This window comes from Typopeltis vanoorti, unplaced genomic scaffold, assembly GCF_054136105.1.
Source record: "Typopeltis vanoorti isolate ZY-2024b unplaced genomic scaffold, IOZ_Tvanoo_1.0 HiC_scaffold_71, whole genome shotgun sequence".
NCBI classification, from domain to species: domain Eukaryota; kingdom Metazoa; phylum Arthropoda; class Arachnida; order Uropygi; family Thelyphonidae; genus Typopeltis; species Typopeltis vanoorti.
Window position 1 is genome coordinate 312987 of NW_028328177.1, and position 23718 is coordinate 336704.

The 23718-nt window shown below is 34.2% G+C and overlaps 1 protein-coding gene across 2 annotated transcripts in view; it reads right to left on the reverse strand.

The window, feature by feature from the left end:
• Nucleotides 1-23718, reverse strand: part of LOC150092097 (uncharacterized) — a 399637-nt gene that overhangs the window by 253907 nt on the left and 122012 nt on the right. For both annotated transcript variants that reach the window (XM_090415310.1, XM_090415311.1), the window contains exon 3: nucleotides 21933-21999. In XM_090415310.1, coding sequence (XP_090271436.1) covers nucleotides 21933-21999 — 67 coding nt within the window. The remainder of the gene's footprint in view (nucleotides 1-21932; nucleotides 22000-23718) is intronic.

Below are 23718 nucleotides of genomic sequence, written 5' to 3' on the forward strand. Positions count from 1 at the left end.
TGACATTGCACAGATTGTACTTATTTGTAGATACATATACTCTCAAGGACCTCAGGAAGAATTACTTGATATACTGCCACTTACATGACAAACTCGTGGAGAAGACATTGAATCTGCTGTTACCACTTGCTTGAAAAGTAATGGTATTAATATTAACAAAATAATATCTATTACAACCGATGGAGCACTGAGCATGAAAGGTACAGAAAAAGGTTTTGTTTCTTTATTTAAAAAATAAATTTTGCGTGACGTGTTTTCCTTTCACTGCATAACCCATCAAGAGATCCTTTGTGCACAAACTTTTCCATAAGAGATAACAGTAGTGATGGATTTGGTTGTAGAACTTGTTAACAAAATAGTGGCAATACCGCTACATCATCGGAAATTTTTTGAACTTCTTAAAGAAATCAATTGCGAATATTCCGATATTCTTTTGCATAACAGAATAAGATGGCTTTTCAGAGGTGCGGTGTTGGTGAGATTTGCCACCTACCTTGGAGACGTTAAGTTGTTTCTAAGATAAAAGGACCTTGAATATGCAACAGTTAGAAGATACTCATTGGTTGCAAAAATTCTACTTTATGGTGGATATGACTTCCCATTTAAACGCACTAAATAAGAAACTACAGGGAAAGGGAAATACAGCAGTTTTGCTTTTAGAAGTGATTTCATTTGGACAAAAATTATATTTGTTTGCGACAGACTTAGAGAAAGGCACATTATTACATTTTCCTACGTTGAAGAAATATCAACAAGAACAAGTTGATAATTCCATAAATTGAACCTTTTTCAAAGAAATTGTGGTCAATATGCAATCTGAATTTAATGGGAGATTTAAGGAGTTTAGAAAGAACAAGACAACTATATCATTTTTATTGCGACCACTTGAAATTAATCCTGCCGAATTAAATTTTTCAACTTTTGATGGAATTGATGAGGCTGCATTTCAACTTGAGTTAGAGGACCTGAAAACCAAAGATTTGGGGAATTCAAAATTTAGAAATCTTAAAGCTGACCTGGAGGAGTTGGAAAGACAAAAATCTACCCTTGCAATACAACACAAATGGTCTGAAATAGAAGATCTTAAAAAGTAAGATCAGATTGTATTTGACACATGGAATTGTATACTGGACACTTACATTCAGTTAAACACATACGCATATGGACTTCTATCGATTTTCGGATCGACATATTTGTGTGAGCAAATATTTTCTAATATGAATTTTATTAAAAGTAAGTTGAGAAACCAACTGAACAACGTAAGTCTTTCGCCATGTTTGAAAATGAAAATTACGACGTATTCGCTGCATATTGAGAAACTATCTGAAGGAGTTCAACAGCAAAAGGCGCATTAAGAAGATATTTTAAATTATAAAAATTAAAGAAATAGGTATGTTATTCAATTTTATACATATGCTTTTGTAAGGAGAAGGAAATCTGTTTTATTATTTAATATTTTAAAATATCATATAATTTCATGTGACGTGTCACCCCTGTGTTTTACAAGTATGATAACGTGTTACTGTAAAAAAAAAAAAAAAACGTGCGGCTCCCTAATTTTTTTTTAACAGATATAATTTTAAAAATGGCTCTTCAAAAAGGGTGCTGACCCCTGGGTTAGACACTACCACCTTAGTCAGTTGCCATTGGACCCTGTCCAACATCTCTTCATCCTGAAAACCAGGAGAACAAATCTAAGCACAATAGTCCATGTGTGGCCTAATCAAAGCCTTATACAATGGAACAAGAATCTCCCTACTTCTCCGCATCATTCCCAGAAGCCTTTGTGTTGTCTTAACAACTTTGGCTATGTGTCCCCTAAATTTCAGATCATTATCCACTATCACCCACAGATCTCTTATTTCTTCCACCTCCAACAATATAGCCACACCAAGCATAAATTCTGCATCCCATCTTTGTTATCTAAATTTTAAAACCTTACATTTTCCAACATTGAACTCACATCCCCATTCCCAATCACTCAATTTATTCAAGTCTTCTTGTAAGGCCACAACATCTTCTCTACTCTTCATGGTTCGTCCCAACTTTGCACCATCTGCAAACAACTGAATATCTCCATCCAAATCTTCACCAATATGATTAATATACAACTTAAACGGTAATGGGCCTAAAACAGACCCCTGAGGCACACCACTAGTGACTCCTTTTCCTGGATATTGCTTCCCCATGTAGGACTTGCTGATACCTATCAGGTAGCCAGTCTCTAATTAAATGTACTAATCTATTATCCAACCCCATCTGCTCTAGTTTGACTATCAATTTATTATGAGGTAATCTATCAGAGGCTTTGCGAAATCCAAGTATATTACTGTGTATCCTCCTCTGTAATAAGTAAGTGGATTACTGAAACATGACCTCTCTTTAGCAAATCCTGGCACACAGATAGGTCTATAGTTTGATGGTTGGGTTCAATCACCTCCTTTATGAAGTGGCACAATCTTGCACTCCTTAGGAATTGATCCAGTGCAAGACTCATATTAAAAGAATATGTCAAGGAAAGTGTTAACTCCCTGGCACATTCCTTCAGAATATGTGGTGATATATTATCAAGTCCCACAGCTTATTAACATTTAGTTTGCTCAATTCCCAATTCACCTCTTGCTCACTTACATTCAGTCTCTCCTCCCAATCATCAACTTCTCTCAATCTCTCCATGAAGTCACATTCACAAGATTGAGAGACCTTGATGAATTGCTCATTAAGTATAACAGCTGTCTTTATACCATTTTCTTCAATCAACGTCATCCTTCCATACAGGTTATAGATGTGTCCTCCACATTCTTGAAATGGTTAGGCCATATTTTTGTTGAGATTTGGGTTGTGTTTGAGCAATTCACATGACTCTTTAAATTTTCTCTCAAATCAGGTTTTGATGCGGTGTAGGGACTTGGTATTTTTCAAGTCAATTCCAGAATTGACTGGAAAAATACCAAGTCCCTACACCACACCAAAACCTGATTTGAGAGAAAATTTAAAGTCATGTGAAATGCTCAAACACAACCCAAATCTCAACAAAAATGATGGCCTAACCATTTCAAGAATGTAGAGGACCCATCTAAAACCTGTATAACATCCTAAACTATCCTTAGAAAAATCCCACTACAAGAAGACAACCTGGTGGAGTGGTTGGAACATTCAACAGCAACTGAAAGAAATCATTTAACAATCAGAACTATCCAGAAGAATATTAATACATGAGGACTTTAGCAGTTTATTGTAGTTGTATTTATTAATTTGTAATATATATAATTTTTTTAATTAATTTATTTTATTAATTAATTTTTTTTTTATCACTAGAGGTCAGGCTAGGAAAAAGGATTTATTAACTACGTAGATTTAGTTTACCTGTATACAGGGCATGAACAGGTAGCTTGGTTCCTTATACAGTTGTATTCTTCCGATGATGACCTCGATATAGAGGTCGAAATATCAAGTTTAATTTTATTAGTAATTAATAAAATAATCTGTTCAGCACGTGTTTTTGTGTCCCTAAATCTACAAACATGCTGATAACTCAAAAGAAAGAATAGGTGTATATTATGCTGTTTGTTTTTTTAAATTCCATTTCGAATTTGGATAGACGAAATATCATCTATCCAAATATGCACCTCTTACATTTTTTTCAGTGTGATTTCAATTTTGAATGTGAAACATATTGAGTGTATTGTGTATTCTGTGTTTAAATGACTTTGAGCAATTTTTGACTTTGATTTTAATTGTGTACTTATTTTTGGATTTTTGATAGACAAATAAAATTTTAAAGATCAGCTATCAGCTAACGCCTTTTTATTCCCGTATACCGGAGTAGGCGAGGCCATTTAGCCCTATCTAACTTTTGGAGACTGAGTGGGCAGTTCAATCTCCACTGGTACCAATCAGAGGTAGATGGCCCAAGGCTATCATTAATTAAGCGATACACAGTTAAGAGAGACGGCTCAAATGTGCCACCATCTCGTGGTCCCTAACGCAATATATTTAATGTCTGAAATAATGTGGGTTCTACGGTCGATTTTCTTGAGTTTACAGGACAAAAAAACCCGAGTTTCCGGGAGGAAAAACCTGCTTGCCCGTGCCAGAGATCGACTAACTTGGGAACTGGTCGAAAAAAGGCTTAGAAAAATTTCCTCTAGTCGCCGACTAGACTCGAAACAAGTCTTCCTTCATGCAGCCAAGAGCCATGGTATGCAAACACCACATCCACAGAGCTACACAGGCTCGTTTAAAGATAATAGTTTATAAATTATAAACATATTAATCAGCTGAGGGACTATAGCTAAAAATCCCATATATATGCGGAGTAGACTATCAGTGCGTCAGACTGATGCAGCTCGACTTAAATTAATAAACATAGGTTATTTATGAGCTATAAAACTCTTCAGATGATCTAGATTTGTTTACACATACTGCAATTGGCCCTTTCTTGATACATTTTTGCATCATTTCATTTTGTGCATTACAGTGTTACTTACTGTGCAATTGCCTTTTGTTTTATAAAATATATTTATTGCTGTTTAGTAAATTTTTTGTTTCATAAAGTAAATAAGTACGTCTATTATATTTTTGCTAAGTTTGTAAAGCAGTTAAATTGTTTCATTTTAGTTAATTATCTTATTTTGAAAACAAAAGATTTTTATCTTATGTTGGGTAGACGTCTAGAAAATAAATAATTTTCAATAAGAGATTTATTTATATATTTGTTCTTGTTCTGGTTGGAAGATATTGGGGTTGGAGTCCTTTTACTAATTTCTTTAATAAATAATTTTAATATTCTAGAAATTTCTTAATTATTAAACAATTACAAGAATGTAAAAAATATTAAATAAATATCACTAAGAAATCAATCAATGGCTAATATCTCTGCATGTTAATTTAAAAAAAAATACCTAAAATGTAAGCATATTTATTATTCAAAACATCTGAAAAATCAAATTCTCTAATAAAAAAAAAAAGAAAATAGTCAGCCTTGGGCCATTCACCATAAAAATAATAGTTAGTTAAGGGATTAAAAAATAAGCTTATGGGAAAATTTCAGAAATTATTATTTATTTTGGTGGATAACCATTTAATGCTCTTCTTATTTTAAAGTCTAATCAAGTGTGTTACCCTCTAGATGTTGAGAAAAAAGCCAAAGAAGTTATCTGGTGCAGAAAACAGAAAAAGACAATTGCAATGAGTACAACTGGAACATAAATTGGCTGGATCGCTGAATACATTTTTAACTTCAGGACCACATAAAAAACGAAGAACAGAAAGTTCTGACGATGCAAGTACTCCGTGTAGCTCTACCACAGAAAAAGAGAGGACACAAGATAACTATGAAGAAACAAATGTTACATGCGAAAATGAAACTGGCCTAACTGGACTGTCTACAGAAGTTACAGCAGAAGAAATATTAGATTCCAATTCAGCGAAACACGAAACTTCAAATTTTACTTTAAATTTTAATGTTAATGATCCAGGTACTTGGCCAAATCATATAACTACCAAAGTTAGAGATTGTTTAGTTGAGCATTGCCCGTGTCAAGTAGTTAAAGAATTTCCCAAAGATGATTCTCGATGCAAGTTTTCCGATTCATACTATTATCGAACTTTAGCAAATGGAGAAAAACTTTTAAGAAGTTATTTAGTTTCTTCAGAATCGCGAAATTTTGTTTTCTGTTAATTTTGCAAAATATTTAGTAATCAAAATTCCCAACTTAATAACGAATACGGTTGTAACGATTGGCAACATTTGAGGAACTTGTCTCGTGTACTAAAAATACACGAGACAAGTTCCACGCACATTAACTGTTCAAAATACAGCGAATTTAAAATGTCGTTGATTAAGAAATGCATTATTGATTGCACACAACAAAGATTATACGAAACTGAGAAAAAATATTAGCGATCTGTTATAGAACAGTTAATCTACATAATACAATATTTATCAAAACAGTGTATAGCTTTTAGAGGTTCTTCACAAGAACGTTTGGAAAATGATAATGGCGATTTTTTAACGTTAGTAGAAATTGTCGATAAATTTGATTCAATAATGGCAGAACACTTGCATCGTATCCAAACACACAAAAAAGGAACATTGCTGATTATTTAGGTGACAAAATACAAAATGAAATTATCTATATAATTTCTAAAGCTATAAAACAAAACATTTTAGAAATGGTTAAAGAGGCAAAATATTATTCATTAATTCTTGACACTACTCCGGATACAAGCCACAGAAAATTATCTATTGTTATTAGATTTGTTTATCAAAATAAAGACAGCAGACAAAATATAACAGAAATTCATGAACATTTTTTGGGTTTTCAATCTGTAGAAGATACCACTGGGCAAGGATTATTTCAATTTATAAAAAATAATTTTAAATTATTGAATATTAACATTTTGGATTTATGCGGTCAAGCAGTGGTGCCTCTTTCATAAGTTCTGCGACACTGCAGCATCCCCACGGAAAAAATGAAAAAATTAACTTTCGTCTGTTGATAAATAATAACAATGCTTACAAACATTATATAAATGCAATACAACATGTTAAAAGTTACAGCGTATGTTTTGACATTGAGGATGAAATTTAAAAAAAAAAAAAAAAATCCGTAACGCCTTTTTGTTCCCTTATAGGGAGTAGGCAAGGCCATTTTTTAGCCCTATCTAATTTTTGGAGACTGAGTGGGCAGTTCAATCTCCACTGGTAGCCGATCAGAGATAGCTGGCACAAGGCTCTCACTAATTAATCGGCATGCAGTGAAGAAGGCGGAGAGTAAGTGCCACCATCTGGTGGTCCCTAACCCTAACACAATATTTTTAATGTATGAAAAGTGTGGGTTCGACAGCCGATTTTCTTGAGTTTAAGGGACGAAAAATCTGAGTTTCCAGGAGGAAAAACCCGCTAGCCCATGCCAGAGATCGATTAACTCTGGAACCAGTCGAGAAAAGGCTTAGAAAAAAGTTCCTCTAGTCGGTGACTAGATTCGAACATTTTGTCGTAAGGTCAAGCACTGTAGCACTAACCAAATCCCGCTTCTACTGAGCTACACAGACTCTTTGAAATATTTTTAATAAAGCAATTTTTTATATGTAAATTTATTAATAAATTCGTTACTGATTAAAAAAAAAAGTTTTTTTTTTCTGTATATGCAGCACCTCCACTTAAAATTTTCACCAGCTGTCACTGCAGCCAAGCTTATGATAATGGTTCAAATATGCGAGGCAAACCTAATGGACTGCAGAAAAATATCCTTGAAATAAATTCAAGGGCTTTTTTATTCTGCGTGCTGCTCATTCATTAAATTTGGCAGTTAATGATACAGCTAAGATATCCTGTGAAACTAAAATTTTTGGGGTAATACAGGAATTATATAATTATTTTTCAATATCTGTGAAGCGTTGGGCTATATTAAAAAAACATATTCGTGTTTTAATTTTGAAACCACTTTCTGCTACTGGTGGGAAAGTAGAGTAGAAGCAATAAAGCCACTTAAAAATAATATCAAGGAAATTTACCAGGCTCTTTTTGATATTACGGAAGATGAAACTAAAGATATCGATTTTAGAGTTCAGGTAGACAACTTAATTTCAAAGATTTATTCGTTTCAATTTATTTGCTCTGTTCATGTTTGGTATGAAATCTTAAGTCTCGTAAATGTTGCAAGCAAAACAATGCAGAATCCGACATTTGATATAGGAAAAATTACAAAAAATCTTGATTATGTTTTACAAGAATTAAATACTCGCCGAACAGACCAATATTTTGAAAATATTATTAGAAGTGCAAAAGAAGTACAGTGGTATCTTGCTAATCCGAACTAATAAAAACCGCGCTCTTTCAGATCAGCGAAAAGTTCGGATTAGCGAATTTCCCCCCCAAAAGGCAACAGTAACTAGCGTTTAAGACAAAAATAATCAGATTCTAATCGTACATTAAATTCTGTAAATAAATGAATTAACTGATAGAAAAAATGCTACTGTACTGTAATATAAAACTTAAAAAAATAATACAGTACGGAAGTTAATTTTAGTAAAATATTTAGTTTGTATTTACCTGTATTGTTGAGGATTCTAATTTAATAAAATTGCATAGTTCAGTAATAACTTAATTTGCGTAAAAAATATCACTTTCTTGTACACAACACACAAAAAAAGTTTTTTTTTTAATTTCTTTTTAAAAAAGTCACTGATTTTCTTATGCTTCTTGGGAGCTAAACTTTTTTCGAATGCTTCTTCTCGGAGCTGCATTAGCAATAAAATTTTGTGGAATGGCGTATCATTCTGCTTAGCCCATTCTCTACACATATTAAAACTGTCACTGCTTCTTCGTGTTTTACTTTTTTTCTTAGAGTTCTTTCATCATCGTCTGCTAATTCATTCTGTAGTGTCATATTTATAATTTAAGCATCTGATTTGATTTCGAATTTACTTTCGGTTCTGCCTGTAATCCATTCTGTACAATCTGTTTGTGAAATGTCAACATTTGGATTTATATTTTTAACCAAATTATGCCTGTTTTGAATATCCGCTTTTTGCCTATCACTCTAGTTATCTTCGTAAATTCTAGAAGGCCACAGTTTTTTCCATGAAAGTTGACAGCGGTGATTCATGCCAACAATACAGTGCGTACTGTACAGTATGAAAAAGCAAACGTGAACACACAATAAATCAAAATAGGCCTACAGTGTAACCATACAATCCACAGTATGAAAAAATATATACTGTACTGTAATAATAATAAAATAAATAATTATAGTCAAAATAATAATTATTAAATAAAAATAATAGCACACAAAATAATAATACGTAATAAATAAAACTTTTTTCCTTTCAAACTGCAGTTCGAATTACTGGAGGGTTCGGATTAGCGAGATACTACTGTAGTAAATGATCTTAATATGATCCTATTTTTCCAGACATTCGCAAAAGATCAAAAACAAAAATGTTTGGTTACAAAGCATTATGTGAGACAACGCAACGATCCTAAACAAAATTTTAAAATAAAATTTTTCTTCGCGATTTTAGACACGACAATAATTTCAGTCACGGAAAGATTCATACTCTTAAAACAATATACCGAGGACTTTAAAGTTATAAGAGACATTAGCAAATTAAAAGATTGGAGCGATATATATTTAATGAAATGTAAAGATTTGCACTTAAAACTGAGCGACAATCAGCGATATTGATGGTATGACTTTATCTGAGGAATTACAAACTGCAATGTTTTGTTAAAAAAAGTGGCACCTCAGGATGTTTTAAATTATATATACGAAAATAAATTACCCGACACATTTCCGAATATTGCGATTCTGATACATATTTATTTAACATTACTAATATCCGTAGCATCAAGGGAAAAAAGATTTTCAAAACTGAAACTAATAAAAAATTTATTTGTGGTCAAGAACGTATGGAAAGCGTCTAACGGATTTATGAATTATATCAATTGAAAATAATATGTATTCATTAGATATTATTAAAATTTTTGTAGCAACTAAAGCAAGATGCTTAAATATGTAAAAATAAATCTACATTTATCCTAATTGTTATATAGTTAAAAGCATATCTCCAAATTATCTTTGTTATGTAATGTTTGTTTTTATATTAAAATAAAGTAATTTTTGTTTATATATATATATATTCTGTGGTATTTATATATTAAGGAATAAATATTTTTGAAAATTTTTATATTAAATATTCCTTATTAATGAATTTCAGTGATTACAATGTTCTACTACTGTTAAATAGAATTTATTTTTATGTATGGTTATAAACTGTTTTGCTTTTAACAAAGTAAAATTTTTCATGGAAACTTATTTTATGGGGGCGCTGAAAAAAGTTTTGCACAAGGGTGCCCACTACCCATGGTGTGGTACTGGTAGTCACTGACTAGAGGAACATTTTCTAAGCCTTTTCTTGACTGGTTCCCAAGTTAGTCGATTTCTGGTATGGACAAGGGTTTTTTCTCCCAGAAACTGTTTTTTCGCTCCCGTAAACTCAAGAAAATCGACCGTCGAACCTACACTATTTTCAGACATTAAAAATATTGTTAGGATTAAGGACCATGAGATGGCGGCACTTGCTAGCTGCCTTCTTCACTGCGTACTGATTAATTAATGATAGACTTGTGCCAGCTATCTCTTATTGGCTACCATTGGAGATTGAACTGCTCACTTAGTCTCCAAAAGTTAGATAGGGCTAAAATGTCCTCTCCTACTCCCTATGCAGGAACAAAAAGGCGTTAGCTGATTAGCTGGGCTGTATCTTTCAGGATGATTTGTAATTCTTCTTTAGTTATGGCAATTTCATTTATATTAAATGTTTGCCAGTATAGAAATTTAAAAATTCCTCCAATTTTAATTTGGTATTTTATTTTACGATTTCTCTAGAATCGGAACTTAATGTTTCAAAATCTTTATATACATTGGGTCTTATTTTATATAAATGAGGTTCTAAATTAGAAGCAAATTTGTTCCATGATATTCACTGCCTTTTTCTGACTTCTCTTTTAGCTATGGCACTTATTCTTTCATACTCTATTTTATCTTGGAATCTTTTACTGCTTAATCATTTACATTTTGATTATTTCTTTGATTGTATTGTCCCATATCTTCAGTTGGTTTTTCTTTTTATTGAAAATTTTGGTCCTTCTTAAGCTTTGATTTGCTGCTGTATTTAGTATCATTTTTTTATAGTAAGCCATTCTGTTTCTATATCTTCATTTTATTTTATCTAGAAATTGGTTTAAGAGCCTGTGTAGCTCAGTGGATATGGCATTTGATCCACGAAGAAAGACTTGTTTTTGAATCTAGTCGGCGACTAGAGGAAATTTTTCTAATCCTTTTTTGGACCGATTCCCCAGTGGATCGATCTCTGGCACGAGCAAGCTGGTTTTTTCTCCTTGAAACGCCGATTTTTTTCTCCCGTAAACTCAAGAAAATCAACCATAGAACCCACATTATTTCAGACATTATATATATTGTGTTATGGTTAGGGACCACGAGATGGCATCACTTGTTGAGCCATCTCTCTTCACTGCATGCCGCTTAATTAGTGATAGCCTTGGGCCAGAGCTATCGCTGATTGGCTAGCAGTGGAGATTGAACTGCCCACTCGGTCTACAAAAGTTAGATAGCCTCTCCTACTTCCCTATACGGGAATAAAAAAGCGTTAGCTTATCATTATTATTATTTTTTTACATATTAGTTTATTCTTGTTCATATAGCCATTGTATATTTAGGTTATTTAATAATCTAGTTTTATAAAAAAAATTTTAAATATTCTTTCTGTTCTTGTATGAGTAGCCATTTAGGTGGTAATCTTAATTTTATTTTAATGAGGTTTATAGTGGTTCATATCATCTGAACCTTCATATCTTGAGCTTCCAAGGATGATAATAATTAATGATATGATGAATGTAATAGAGAAAAAAAAAAGAAAAGTAAAAGAGATGGTGGTAGTACTTATAGGCTGATAATAAATGAGATAGCAGAAGCAACCTTTAAGAGAGAATTAAGACTATTTATTGGATTCGTGAAGGATGTTGAAACCATGCGTGCTTTTACTCAGATGTGGTATCAGAGGAGATATGAAAGATTGTTATTAGAAGCAAGAAAGATATGCAAGAGAGAGTGAAAATTGTTATTCACTTGTTGAGATACAATAGGTTAAGGAGGTGGTCTATTATAGCAAATGATTCAATGTGCAGGCTGTCTTGAGAAAAGATGGGTGTTGTATGTTTTTAGATGTGTGGAGTGAGTTCGATGGCAGAAAAGACCTGCATAAGAGGGATGATCTACACTTGAATGGAGTTGGCATTAAGAGCTTAGAGAAATATTTACTTAGGGGAGATCTAATACAGAGAGCCAGAGAAAGTATATCATCATCATGTGAGAGACATTGAGAACGTGTAGGTTCAATGAGGGTATGCAAATATGATAACGATATGAATATCAATAAGTGTGGTTATGAATCTGTTAAATGTGTAGAATTATGAATTTGGACTTTTGTCGTGTGTGTGTGTGTATCTATGTGTGGATGTGAAACCAGAAGTTGTCCAACTAGGCCGAGAAGACTGCAGATGGAACTATACAAAAAAGCTAGGAGCATCAGAAACAAAAGGATTGAGTTTGTTACCTTGGTTAGTACATTTTGGCCTAAGGTTATTGGCATTATTAAAACCTGTTTCTCAGAGTCAGATGTTGCAACTGATATTGAGTGTAAAGGTATTAGTCTTTTTAAGGATAGAACAGATAGCAGAAGGAGTGGAAATTACCAATGGTATCAGATGATTTGATATTATTAGTAGTACTAAGGAAACCAATAATAGCTAAAATGTCCCATGTAGCATTGACTTTTAGGCTATCTGGTGTGAACTGGAGGCCAGCAGAATCACATAATGGGATGGTGCTACAGAATTGACAATTCAGTTGCTAGGCATCGCCAAATTTCTTGAAGCGTACTAAATGGATATTCATTATGAGTAACTAAAATTTCCGAATGTTGATTGGATAGCAGAATAAACTCATGATTAGAATGAAGAATTTATCCAGCTGTTATGAGACAACATTCTTCAAAATCATGTAAAAGAAGGAACTTAAGATCAGTACAGTAACGAGGTTTGAAGCGCCTGTGGCAAGTGTCTAACTTGCGCCCCCCCCCAACCCAAAAATAACAAAAATTTTGAAAAATTTAAATGTAACAAGTTAAATTTTACTAAATGCAATATGTTTCAGAATTTGTGTGTCTAAACCGGCATATTGCCCAAATTTAAAAATACAATATAAAATAGCGGACTTTTATATCTATTTATTTTTATTTTTTACGTTTTGCATCCCAAATGTAGTTGCGCCCATGGCCTGCCCTCTTTCGCCACGCCCTCATTACGGCACTGCTCAAGATCAAAGAATGTTAGATTTGATCATAGCATCAGATGGTAGAGGGGGTCAGCTAAGAATGCGAGCAGGTCATACTTGGGAAGTAACTAATTTTTATATGAAAGTTCCAATTCAGATAGTAGGATAGGTTATATGCTGAACTAGAAAGCTGGAAATTATGACAGACTGAAGAGAATGCAATTTTCAGTCCCATAATATCAGTTAATGAATGGGAAGGATATTGGCACTTAATGAGAAGCTTTGAAAATATACTTAAATGATGCAGCATCTGAATATGTCCCTAGAGGTCTAGAACAAATGGATATGCAACTTTTAAACAAGAAATCCACGAGAAGTTGTGGAAGAAATATCATAAGAGTAACAGTGACAAGAGTTACCAGATATATAAAATGCAGGCAGGAAAATTAATAAGTATTATAAAGAAATACCAAATTGGAATAGGAAAAGAAATTACCTGTGCAGACAAGGCAACCCAAAAGAATTTTCAAATGCATGGATAAACTTGTGTTTGCAGTACATGTTAATTTATTATCACAATATTGATGACAACACAGAATGATAAGAAAATAAAATAATTAATATTTATTAACTTATTTGCTGATATTTCAATGGTATTATATACAGCATCTTCACAGCACAAAAACAGTTTGTCATAATATGCAAAACAACAATTTGGTGTAACAGTAGGACTAGTTTAAACAATTGTAACGGACAACACAGTAAACTAAGGTCCTAAATAGGTGCCAGAGGGAAAACAAGCACAGGTTTATGCCTAAATTGAATTTTATCAGACAGGAATGAATCATTACTAACAGAAGAGTTAGAAATCAAAAACAGATGGAAAGAATACTGTGAGGAACTGTACAGCAGAGTGGATAAAGAAAATGTGGAGCCCTCTCACCACGAAAATTTTGATTTGGAACCTCGTCCACTTAGGCGTGAAGCTGAAAGAGCAGTTAAGCAGCTTAACAGCAATAAGTCCCCAGGTGCAGATAAAATTCCAGCAGAGTTAATTAAGGCCACAGGGGATGGAGGGATAAGAGTGTTTCATAGATTGATTATAAGGATATGGGAGACAGGATCATGGCCTAGAGCAGGATTGTCAAACTCAATTGGACCTTGGGCCATTTGCCATAAAACTGTATCTCAAGTGGGCCACAAAAAATTTTTCGACTAAAAAAACCTGCACTAATTAGAATCGAAGGGAAGTGAAAGAATGAGTAAAAATAAATTGGAAAATTAATAAAAAAAATTTTATTTATTCTAAGTCATTACAAGACATAAAATAATAGTATAATGATTATGACAACTCAAAAAATAAATAACATAAAATAAAAATAAAGAACAAATATTTTATTATATTAAATTATTAACAAATATTATATTATATTTTATTTAATTAAAACAAATATTTATACAGTCTAAAAAAATAAACTCATTAATAACCATTACAAAAATTTACAGATATACCTGTAGTCTGAAATTTTTTGTGTTTGTTTTGAAATAAAATACTTCAGTTTTTTTGTTTTTTTTGGGGGGGGGGGATCTATATTTTGGAGAAGTTTTTAAATGTTAATTAAAATATTTTGTGGAAAAATTATACTTTCGATTAAAATATATATACTTGCATATACTATAAATATATAAAATATAATTATAGTAATTTTAAATAATATAATTGTAGTAGTTTATTTTTTCCCCGACACTTGACAATGTTTTTTATTAACCAGTTTGCCAAAATTTGGACTCAAAGATTGTGAACATACGACCTTCATTATGGCAAAAAGATTGATGTCGGTTAGTCTTGATCTGTGGGCTGTTTTATTACCTTTCACACATGAGAATAATTGTTCACATAAATAGATGTTTCCAAAATAACATAGAATATTCCCTTCAAACTTTTTTATTTCCAGATGTTTTTGACCTAAATAGAATGGAAAACTTTTAGAATGGAATCATTTTGGAAATCAATAAGTTCTATTTGAATACAGATAGGAGAAGAGCTTTTTCGAAATTAAAGGAAAAAGGATATGTAAAAAGGGAAAAACTTCTTGCTCCTTAAAATCTTTAAATCGTCTATCAAATTCTCTTTTATCCTTTCTAGTTTGTGACAATATTGAGAAAAGGTAAAACTTTGATTCTTATTGTTCAACTCTTCACACATAGGAAAGTAATTTAGAATATTCTCTTTTAAATGATTTTAAAACAAAACTAATTTACATCTAAAACTTGCCAGTGCATCATACATGAGTGTTATTAACTGATCTTTCCCCTGAAGTCTGACATTCAAATGTCCTATAATATCAACTAAGAATTGCTAGATCTTGTACCCAGTCTTATCATTAAGAAATGTAACATCATAATTTTTCATTTCTAGGAACAATTTAATCTCCTCTAAAAATAAAAATAATAATAAAAAAAAAACATTTTAGAACCTTATAACAAGATAACCAATGAATCTCTGTGTAATAAGGTAGCAATTCAAATTCACTCTCCTAATCTTTAAGAAATTGCGCAAACTTGGCGGTGTTTGAGGCCTCTACATCGGATGAAGTTCACAGTATTTGTCACAGGCTTGAGTACACTGCTCATTTCCAATACTATGGAGTACAGGACCTGCTGATGAATAATGCAGTGGAAAGATTGCAGCTTTGGAATGTCTGGATACAATTCCTTTAACTTTGCTGCAAGTTTCATACAAAACCTTTATATTTGACTGTCAATGTGGGAGCACCATCAGTTGTCACTGCTACGAGCATGTTCAGAGGAAGTTGATATTTTTCCAAAATGCTGCACACGGCATCAAAAATGTCTTCCCCTGTAGTGGTTCCATGGATGGCAATCATTTCCAAGAACTCTTCAGTAATATTCATATTGTTTGCATGCGCAAAGAGAAAGAGCAACTTGAGCCACATTTTGGATATTGAAACTTTCGTCAAGTGCAATAAAAAAGCACTGTACGTTTGCAGATATTTCTTGCAACTGATCACGCAGATTATCTGACATTTCGGTTACTCTTTCGATCGCGATATTTCTGGACAAAGAAATATCGCGAAATACTTGTACATTTTTGGGACATACGTTTTCAGCTGCTTTTATCACACTCCTAAACCAAGGAACCGTCACTAAAAGGTTTGGAATGTTTCGCAATAAGTAGCTGATTTCATAACTGGCTCTCACTGTTGATTCGTTATCATTCATAATTTTGAAAATATTTGTTGTTGATTTTGAAGTGAATTTTGCATACTTTTTAATTTTTCTTCTCTCAGTTTATCCTCAAAGCATGAATTTGTTCTTTGTGAATTTTATCGTAGTGACATTTTATATTATATTCTTTGGCGACACTAATTGTTTCGTTACAAATGATGCACACAGTTTTGTCCTTTGTTGCATTACTTCAATGCAGAAGTAACGCAATTTCTATTTTTCTTGAAATTTTCTCCCCTCATCAGCAATTTTTCTTTTTCTTGTTGTCTTAGAGAGCGATATTGCCTGGGTGAATAAATATATTATTAAATATATAACAATTTTTATAAAAATGTTTGAATATAAATGCATAAAACTTCAGATCAGTTGAAGATACTATTGTAAATAAAAAATAACAAAAAAAAAGGGTTTCGCTCACTGCTAGGTTGTCGTTGAATCGTGTTTGGTGCTACTGACATGTGCTTCAAAGATCATTGATGGACTGTAGCAGGCAATTATAAATTCATAGCCTGGATTCACATGAAAGCATATGCTGCGCGTAATGTGAACAGCTGGTAGCCAATAGAATTCAATTTCTTCAACAAGCTACCAGCACCATGCTATAAATTAACAATTAAAGCATAAGTATAGTTTGCGATTTATTAGGTTCGGATCTAACATTGAAAGTGTGATATAAATTTTTATTATTGCAATTATATTATAGCAGGTCATTGCATCCATGTTGTAACTATAAATGTCGTATGAAAACGTATAAATCGATACCATATTTATTCGAATATAACTCGCACTTTTCCCCAAAAATTAAAGCTTAAAAATTGTGGTGCGAGATACAGGGTGTTCGGGATAAATTTGACATATTTATAATTAATTATATTTTTCCGTAAGTTACATGTATTAACACACACTTCTCTTCATTTAAAAGTTTGGACCCTTCTTCATTCATATACAAGATGTCAGAAAGGATGGATAGCTGGAACCCACCTGAATCATGGAAGAGAATAACTTGTATCATGATGATTCGTGCCCGCCATCAAAATAAGGATATTACGACTGCTGCCCAATGCTCCCTGAATACAGTAAAATCAATCAGGCATGAACTAGAGACTTGCAATGGTGACTACGAGGATGTAGCAAGAAGAAAGATCCCTAGCAGACGATCTGATTGCGTTCGTTCAGCAGAATTCCTCGCAAATCTGCAGGAACAGGTGTTGAAGAACCCTGGCATTGGAATTCGGGCTTTGTTCGTGGAGTTGCTAACTGTAGTCAAGCCCTGGATAACAAGGGTAGCCAATGGTAGGCCGTATGTATGGCAGCAGGATTCGGCCCCTTGCCACACCTCTGGGAAAAGTCAAAAATGGTTGTCTGAAAATTTCTACGACTTCACCAGTCCAAATGTTTGGCCTCCAAACTCCCCAGACCTTAACCCCATGGATTATTTTGTATGGGGCGCAGTTGAAAAAGACACCAATCGCACTTCCAGTAATACAAAAGCCCAGTTAATGGATAAAATTAAAACAGTTTTTGCGGCCCTTCCCAGGGAGACTGTAGCATCAGCTTGTTCGAGGTTCCGAAGCAGAATTGAAGCTGTGATCGATGCTAAAGGTGGTTATTTTGAGTAAATCTTGTTGATAGTATTGTAATTAACTCTGCCTGTAATGTTTTTTTGTCAATTCATTAAATTTAATAGATACAAAGAAGATTTTCTTTTTCCTTACGAAACTGTCAAATTTATCCCGAACACCCTGTATATGCGTGGATTTTTGGAAACTAAAGTTTTCAGGAAAAAAGTGAAAATGGGAATGATTTATCAAGAATCTCCTATTCATCATTGCTACTTTAGGTCTCAAGAGCGGTTTCCTTGTGTGCATTGTTAAAGTCATTTACCCAAATAGTGTCATCATCTTATCCATTATTCCAAGTAAAAATTACAAGTAATTTACAAGATTTTAGATATGTAATGAACAACCCCTCACAAAAGACTAATGAGAAGTGAAAGCAGAGCTTGAAATAGACAGCAATGGTAGGCCAACAGAAGTAAAGCAGCTATGAAAAGGTGCATATGATTGGTGCAGTATTAACAAAAGATTGCTTTACCAAAACACAAAGTCAAGCTGAATTTTTGAGTTCAAACACTAATTCTCTTCAACCAAATTCCATAATATCTAAAAACTGCCATAACAACATTCACTCTGTATGTCTTAATTTTAACACGTTTAAGAATTTTATTACATCTTTGCATTTGAATTAGTGGGCACACTCACACACATCTCACGGCCTCTTTTTATCACTCCTTCCCGCTGTTCAACCAAGTGAAAGAACTCCCCAGTGTCAACCCTGTAACCACCTCTCAACAGTTTAAAAGTCTCAATCATATCACCTCTCCTTCTTCTATCCGCCAAACTCTGCAGTCCACATTCCCTCAGCCGCTTCTCATAGCTATCCTTGTACAGTCCTGAGACCATCTTTGTCATATGTCTTTGTATCTTTTCCACAGTTAATTTATCCCCTTCAAATCCTGGGGACCAAATCTGAGAACAATAATCCAAGTGTGGTCTGATCAGAGACTTATACAACGGAATGATAACCCTCTTATCTCTGCAGGTCAGTGTCCTTCTCATAATTGCAGCAATCCTATGTGTTACCTTCACCACCTTTGCAATATGTCCCCTAAACTTCAGGTTTCTATCAATCATCAACCCCAGATCTCTTGTCTTCCCAACTTCCTCCAGTATAACTAATCCCATAGAGTATGCAGCATCCCATCGATGTTTCCCAAACCACAAGACCTGCATTAAACCGAAACCCCCATTAATTTGCCCATCTATCTAGCTTATACAAATCCTCTTGCAGTGATATCACATCTGCACTATTACTAATAATCCTTCCCAGCTTCGCAACATCTGCAAACAACTGAATATCCTTGCAATGTCATTGATATAAATGTTAAACAATATAGGTCCTAGTACTGAGCCCTGTGAAACCCCACTTGTAACCTTCTGTCTCCTTGAAACTGCTCCACCATACACAACTCTCTGATACCTATCAGACAGCCAATCCTGAATCCAGTTGACCAATCTGACATCCAGACCCATGTGTTGCAACTTAAATATCAGCTTATCATGTGGCACCCTGTCAAATGCCTTTGCTAAGTCTCAGAAAATTGCAATATATGCCTTTCTAATGTTCTTGTAACTTTATTATAAAAGGCTAGCATATTGCTAAAACAAGAGCGCCCTTTCACAGACCCATGTTGACTCTCACAGATAACATTACCCTCATGTTCCCAGTGCTGTATACGGGCCCTCACTACTTTCTCCAAGATCTTAACAACTACTGATGACACACAGACTGGTCTATAATTAGACACTTCCAGTCTGTTACCACCCTTATGCAATGTCACTATCTTACCTTCCTTCTATTCCCTGGGCACCTTTGCCGAAGCCAGACTTTCATTGAAAAGCCAGGTTAAATGCACTGTAAGTTCCTTAGCACATTCTCTCAAAACTCGTGGCGAAATACCACCCAGTCCCAAAGCTTTATTGACATCCAGTGTTCTCAGTATCTGAAACACACTCTCCTCCTGTATCTCTAAACCTTGAACCTGCCCTATCCCTCTAGCATTAAAACTGACTCCTCCAGGATGAAATACTCCAATAAAGTGGTCATTCAACAATTCCGCTATGTCCCTGCATCAGTCACTCTATTCCCATTTTTATCCCACAATATCATTCTTCCACAATCATTTCTCCTCCTACTGGCCACATAGCTAAAAAATTCCCTAGGATTTTCTTTGGATCTTATTACAGACCTGGTGATTCGGTTGCTGGTGATGAAGAAATGCATCACCAAATAGAAAGAATGAGCGTGAAAATAGTAATCATAATGCGAGACTTTAATTATCCAAATATCGATTGGGTAGCAGGAGAATCTCGTGAGAAGAATGAAAATGCATTTATTGAGCTGCTGCAGGACAACTTCCTCAAGAAGCATATGACAGAAGGAACTCGAGGTCAAAGAGTGTTATATTTGATTATAGTGTCAGAAGGCGTTTCAGTTAAAAAACATAACTATTCTGCCTCCAGTTGGCGAAAGTGACCATGTGGTACTCACTTCGGAAGTGACTAGGTTTATGAATGTTCCATTCAGAAAAGGTTACATGCTGAACTACAAAGCAGGAAATTATGACCAACTGAGGAGTATACTGAGTTCGGTGGAATGGGATAGTTGCTGGATGGAAAGAATATTGACAGAGCATGGGAAGCATTTAAGCAATACTTAAACGATGCGATATCAGAATGTGTCCTGAGAGTTCAAAGAATAAATAGGGTAGGAGTCAAATGGATGTGTAATCTTATTAAGCAAGAGATTCGTAAGAAAAGGACGTTGTGGAAGGAATACCGTTTGCATAAGGATGACGTCCGTTACGAACGTTATAAGCAGCAGGCTAGAATAGTCACAACTGTTGTACGAAAAGCAAAGTCTGATTATGAAAAGAAACTGGCTCTGCGTGCTAAACACAACCCAAAAGAATTCTATCGATATGCTGCAAGTAAAAGAAAGAATAACTCTTCTAAATCCAGATGGCATGAGGGTTACAGATGCAGAAGAGGTCGTTCAGTTAATGAGTGCTCATTTTATTAAAAGCTATCAACCAGGTCAACGCAACATTGAGCTCACTGTTACCTCTTCACTAGATGAAGAAATGTAGGTGTGTGAGGCTGAGGTATTAGAGCTGTTGCATAAACTGAATAAGAATTCAGCAATAGGGACTGATGGGATATCAGGACGTGTGCTAAAAGAGTGTTCAGCTGAACTGGCCATTCCTTTGACCAGGATGTTTAATATGAGTCTCAGAACAGGGAAGATTCCGCAGGAACAGAAGGAATGTATGGTAATTTCATTGAACAAGGGTGGTGCAAAACCGATGTATCCAACTATCGACCAATTAATAACTCAGGAGTGGTGGTGAAGATTTTGGAAAAATTGGTTAGGGCCCGCATTCAGAAATGGGTTGACAGTGAATATCTACTTTGCAATGAACAACATGGGTTTATTAAGGGAAGGTCGTGTTTTAGCAACTTGCTCACATTCTATAACAATGTTACCATTGAACTAGACAAGGGGAATGGATATTTCTCCAATGCATAAATTGGAGAAAATGGGTTTGGGTTATACAATATTAGCAAGGATAAGAGAATGGCTGACTGACAGATATCAAAAAGTAGTACACGGGGGATCTGAGTCTGCAAAGTTTAAGGTAACAAGCAGAGTACCACAAGGATCAGTGCTTGGTCCACTTTTATTCAATCTGTACATTAATGATGTTTCCGTTTTGATTCTGATATACTGGAGAAAGTATAAAGGAGATTGTTAGAAATGATATCAGGATTGTGGAATACTGATTATGAAGACTGATTGAGAATTTGTAGACTGCAGACACTAGCAAACAGGAGAAAGAGGGGTGATATGATTGAGACTTACAAACTTCTAAAAGGGTCATACAGGATTTCAAATGATGGAATTTTTCAATTTATGGAGGGTGGGGAAAGAACGAAACGGCATCCTTGGAAGCTGAGAATGAAAGCCGCCAAGAAGGGTGTGAGGGCTAGATTTTTCTCTCATAGATTGGTGTGTGATTGGAATGGATTGCCATTGGATGTTGTGAGTGCAAGTAGTGTGAATGAATTGAAGAAAAAGTATGATAACTGGTGTGTGTAATATTTGGCCTCTCTCGATGAGTCTCTGACTCCCTGAAGGTCTCTCTTAATAATAATAATAATAATAATAATAATAATAATAATAATAATAATATATACTTACAAACATGGATCACCGCATATATGATAACAATCAGTCAGATTTGTCAATGTAACAGCATTGTAAAACTCTGTTTAAAAAAATACATAAGATAATAATATATACAAAGATAGTTTCAGAACATTTCTACTCTTTATATATTGAAATTTTAAATAATAATGATAAACCTTCTTAGGGCATTATTAGGACATACGTGTATATCGGAATGAAGGGAAATCAGAAATTTGTTTCTTCAAAACATTAAAAGTTACTACTGTGCCTATATAGCATAATCAGCAATGATGATGGTGATGCTAGATGAAAATGTTTTACATTCCAGAGAGGGTAAAGAATTTCAAAAAGATTTTTTATCTGACGCTGAATTAGCTAATTTTACATGGATTGCGATGGATTCCTTCTTCGCAAAAATGAACAGGCCCACCAAATAACATATGCATAACCTTGCATATCATACAATGTTAAGATTGACTTTCTTAGGATATACTCCATGCAATTGAACCATATAAAGGGGGAGGACTGGATGAAGAGCTAATCACCCTTGCCTGTAAAAATTTCCTGATAATGGAAATTTTATGGAAACACCTATTATAACGTGTTACCTGGACTCGCAGCTGAGTCCGAATAAGCCATTATAGTAGGTGTATATTGGGTGTGATAACCTGCAGGATCTAAGGTGATTGCTATTAAATTAGTGAAATAGATGAGATTATCACTCTTGACTAAAACAAAAATCAGTAATTGTAACTTGGAATGTTAGACCTGTGTTTTGAACTGGAAAGACACAAGAAGAGAGATCAGAATAGATATTTTAGGAATAAGCGACCTAAGATGAACAGATTCTGGATGAGTGAGAACTGTAGATGGACATCAAATACCTTATTTAGAATTTGATGGAAAACATGAAAGGATAATCACACTTATATTGAATGAAGGGACAAGTCATTATTTGATCAGCATATAAGTGACTGAATAATAATAGCTAGTTACATTCACAATATATTAAATTAATCATCACACAGATCTATGCGCCAACAGATCAAATCAAATGGACACTGAAGAAAAGAAGATCTTTTATGATAAATTACAGAAGGGTATGGGTTATATGAATGCAAAAGTCGGTAAAAGAAATAATGAATATGGGAGATCAGTAAATGATGAAGAATGCTGTGAAAGAAATAGAATGGGGATTTACAGTTAGCACTTTGTGACGTGGTTAATCTTGTGATAGGAGGCAGTAGGAGGTTTCCTAGTTTTCATCACATGAAAGTAGGAGACTGAATCTGTGCACAGCAATCCATATGAGGCCTGATTAAAGCCTCACATGGAATGCTCAAAATCCAAAACCTCAAATCCCACTGTTTGATCTGCTTTGACTCAAAATTTCCCTACCAATCAAAATGCCTTTTTCACATGTTCTCTCCACAGCTCTCCAAACTCTGTTAACCACTTTGACCTCTTCAGCTCTTTCTCTCTCTCTCAAGCTCAACTTTCTAGTAAAAATACCCCCAATAATGAGTTGTCATATTTGGAGAACTCAACGTCCACAACTAATATTGGCTTCCCTTTTCTGGTTTCACCGATCAAGCAAGCAGGGGTTCTGAGGTGTTTGCAATTAGCAATGACCTAACACAGATTCCTACTAAAATACCTGACAACTCTCTTCCAATTCTCCAACACACTTGACCTCTTCCTAACAAGCTCCTCTTCCAAGTATGCAGTGGATGTGTTCTCCTCTTGGCAACTCAGATCACAGCCTCATACAAGTCCCTTTTGCCAAAGAACAACCTTT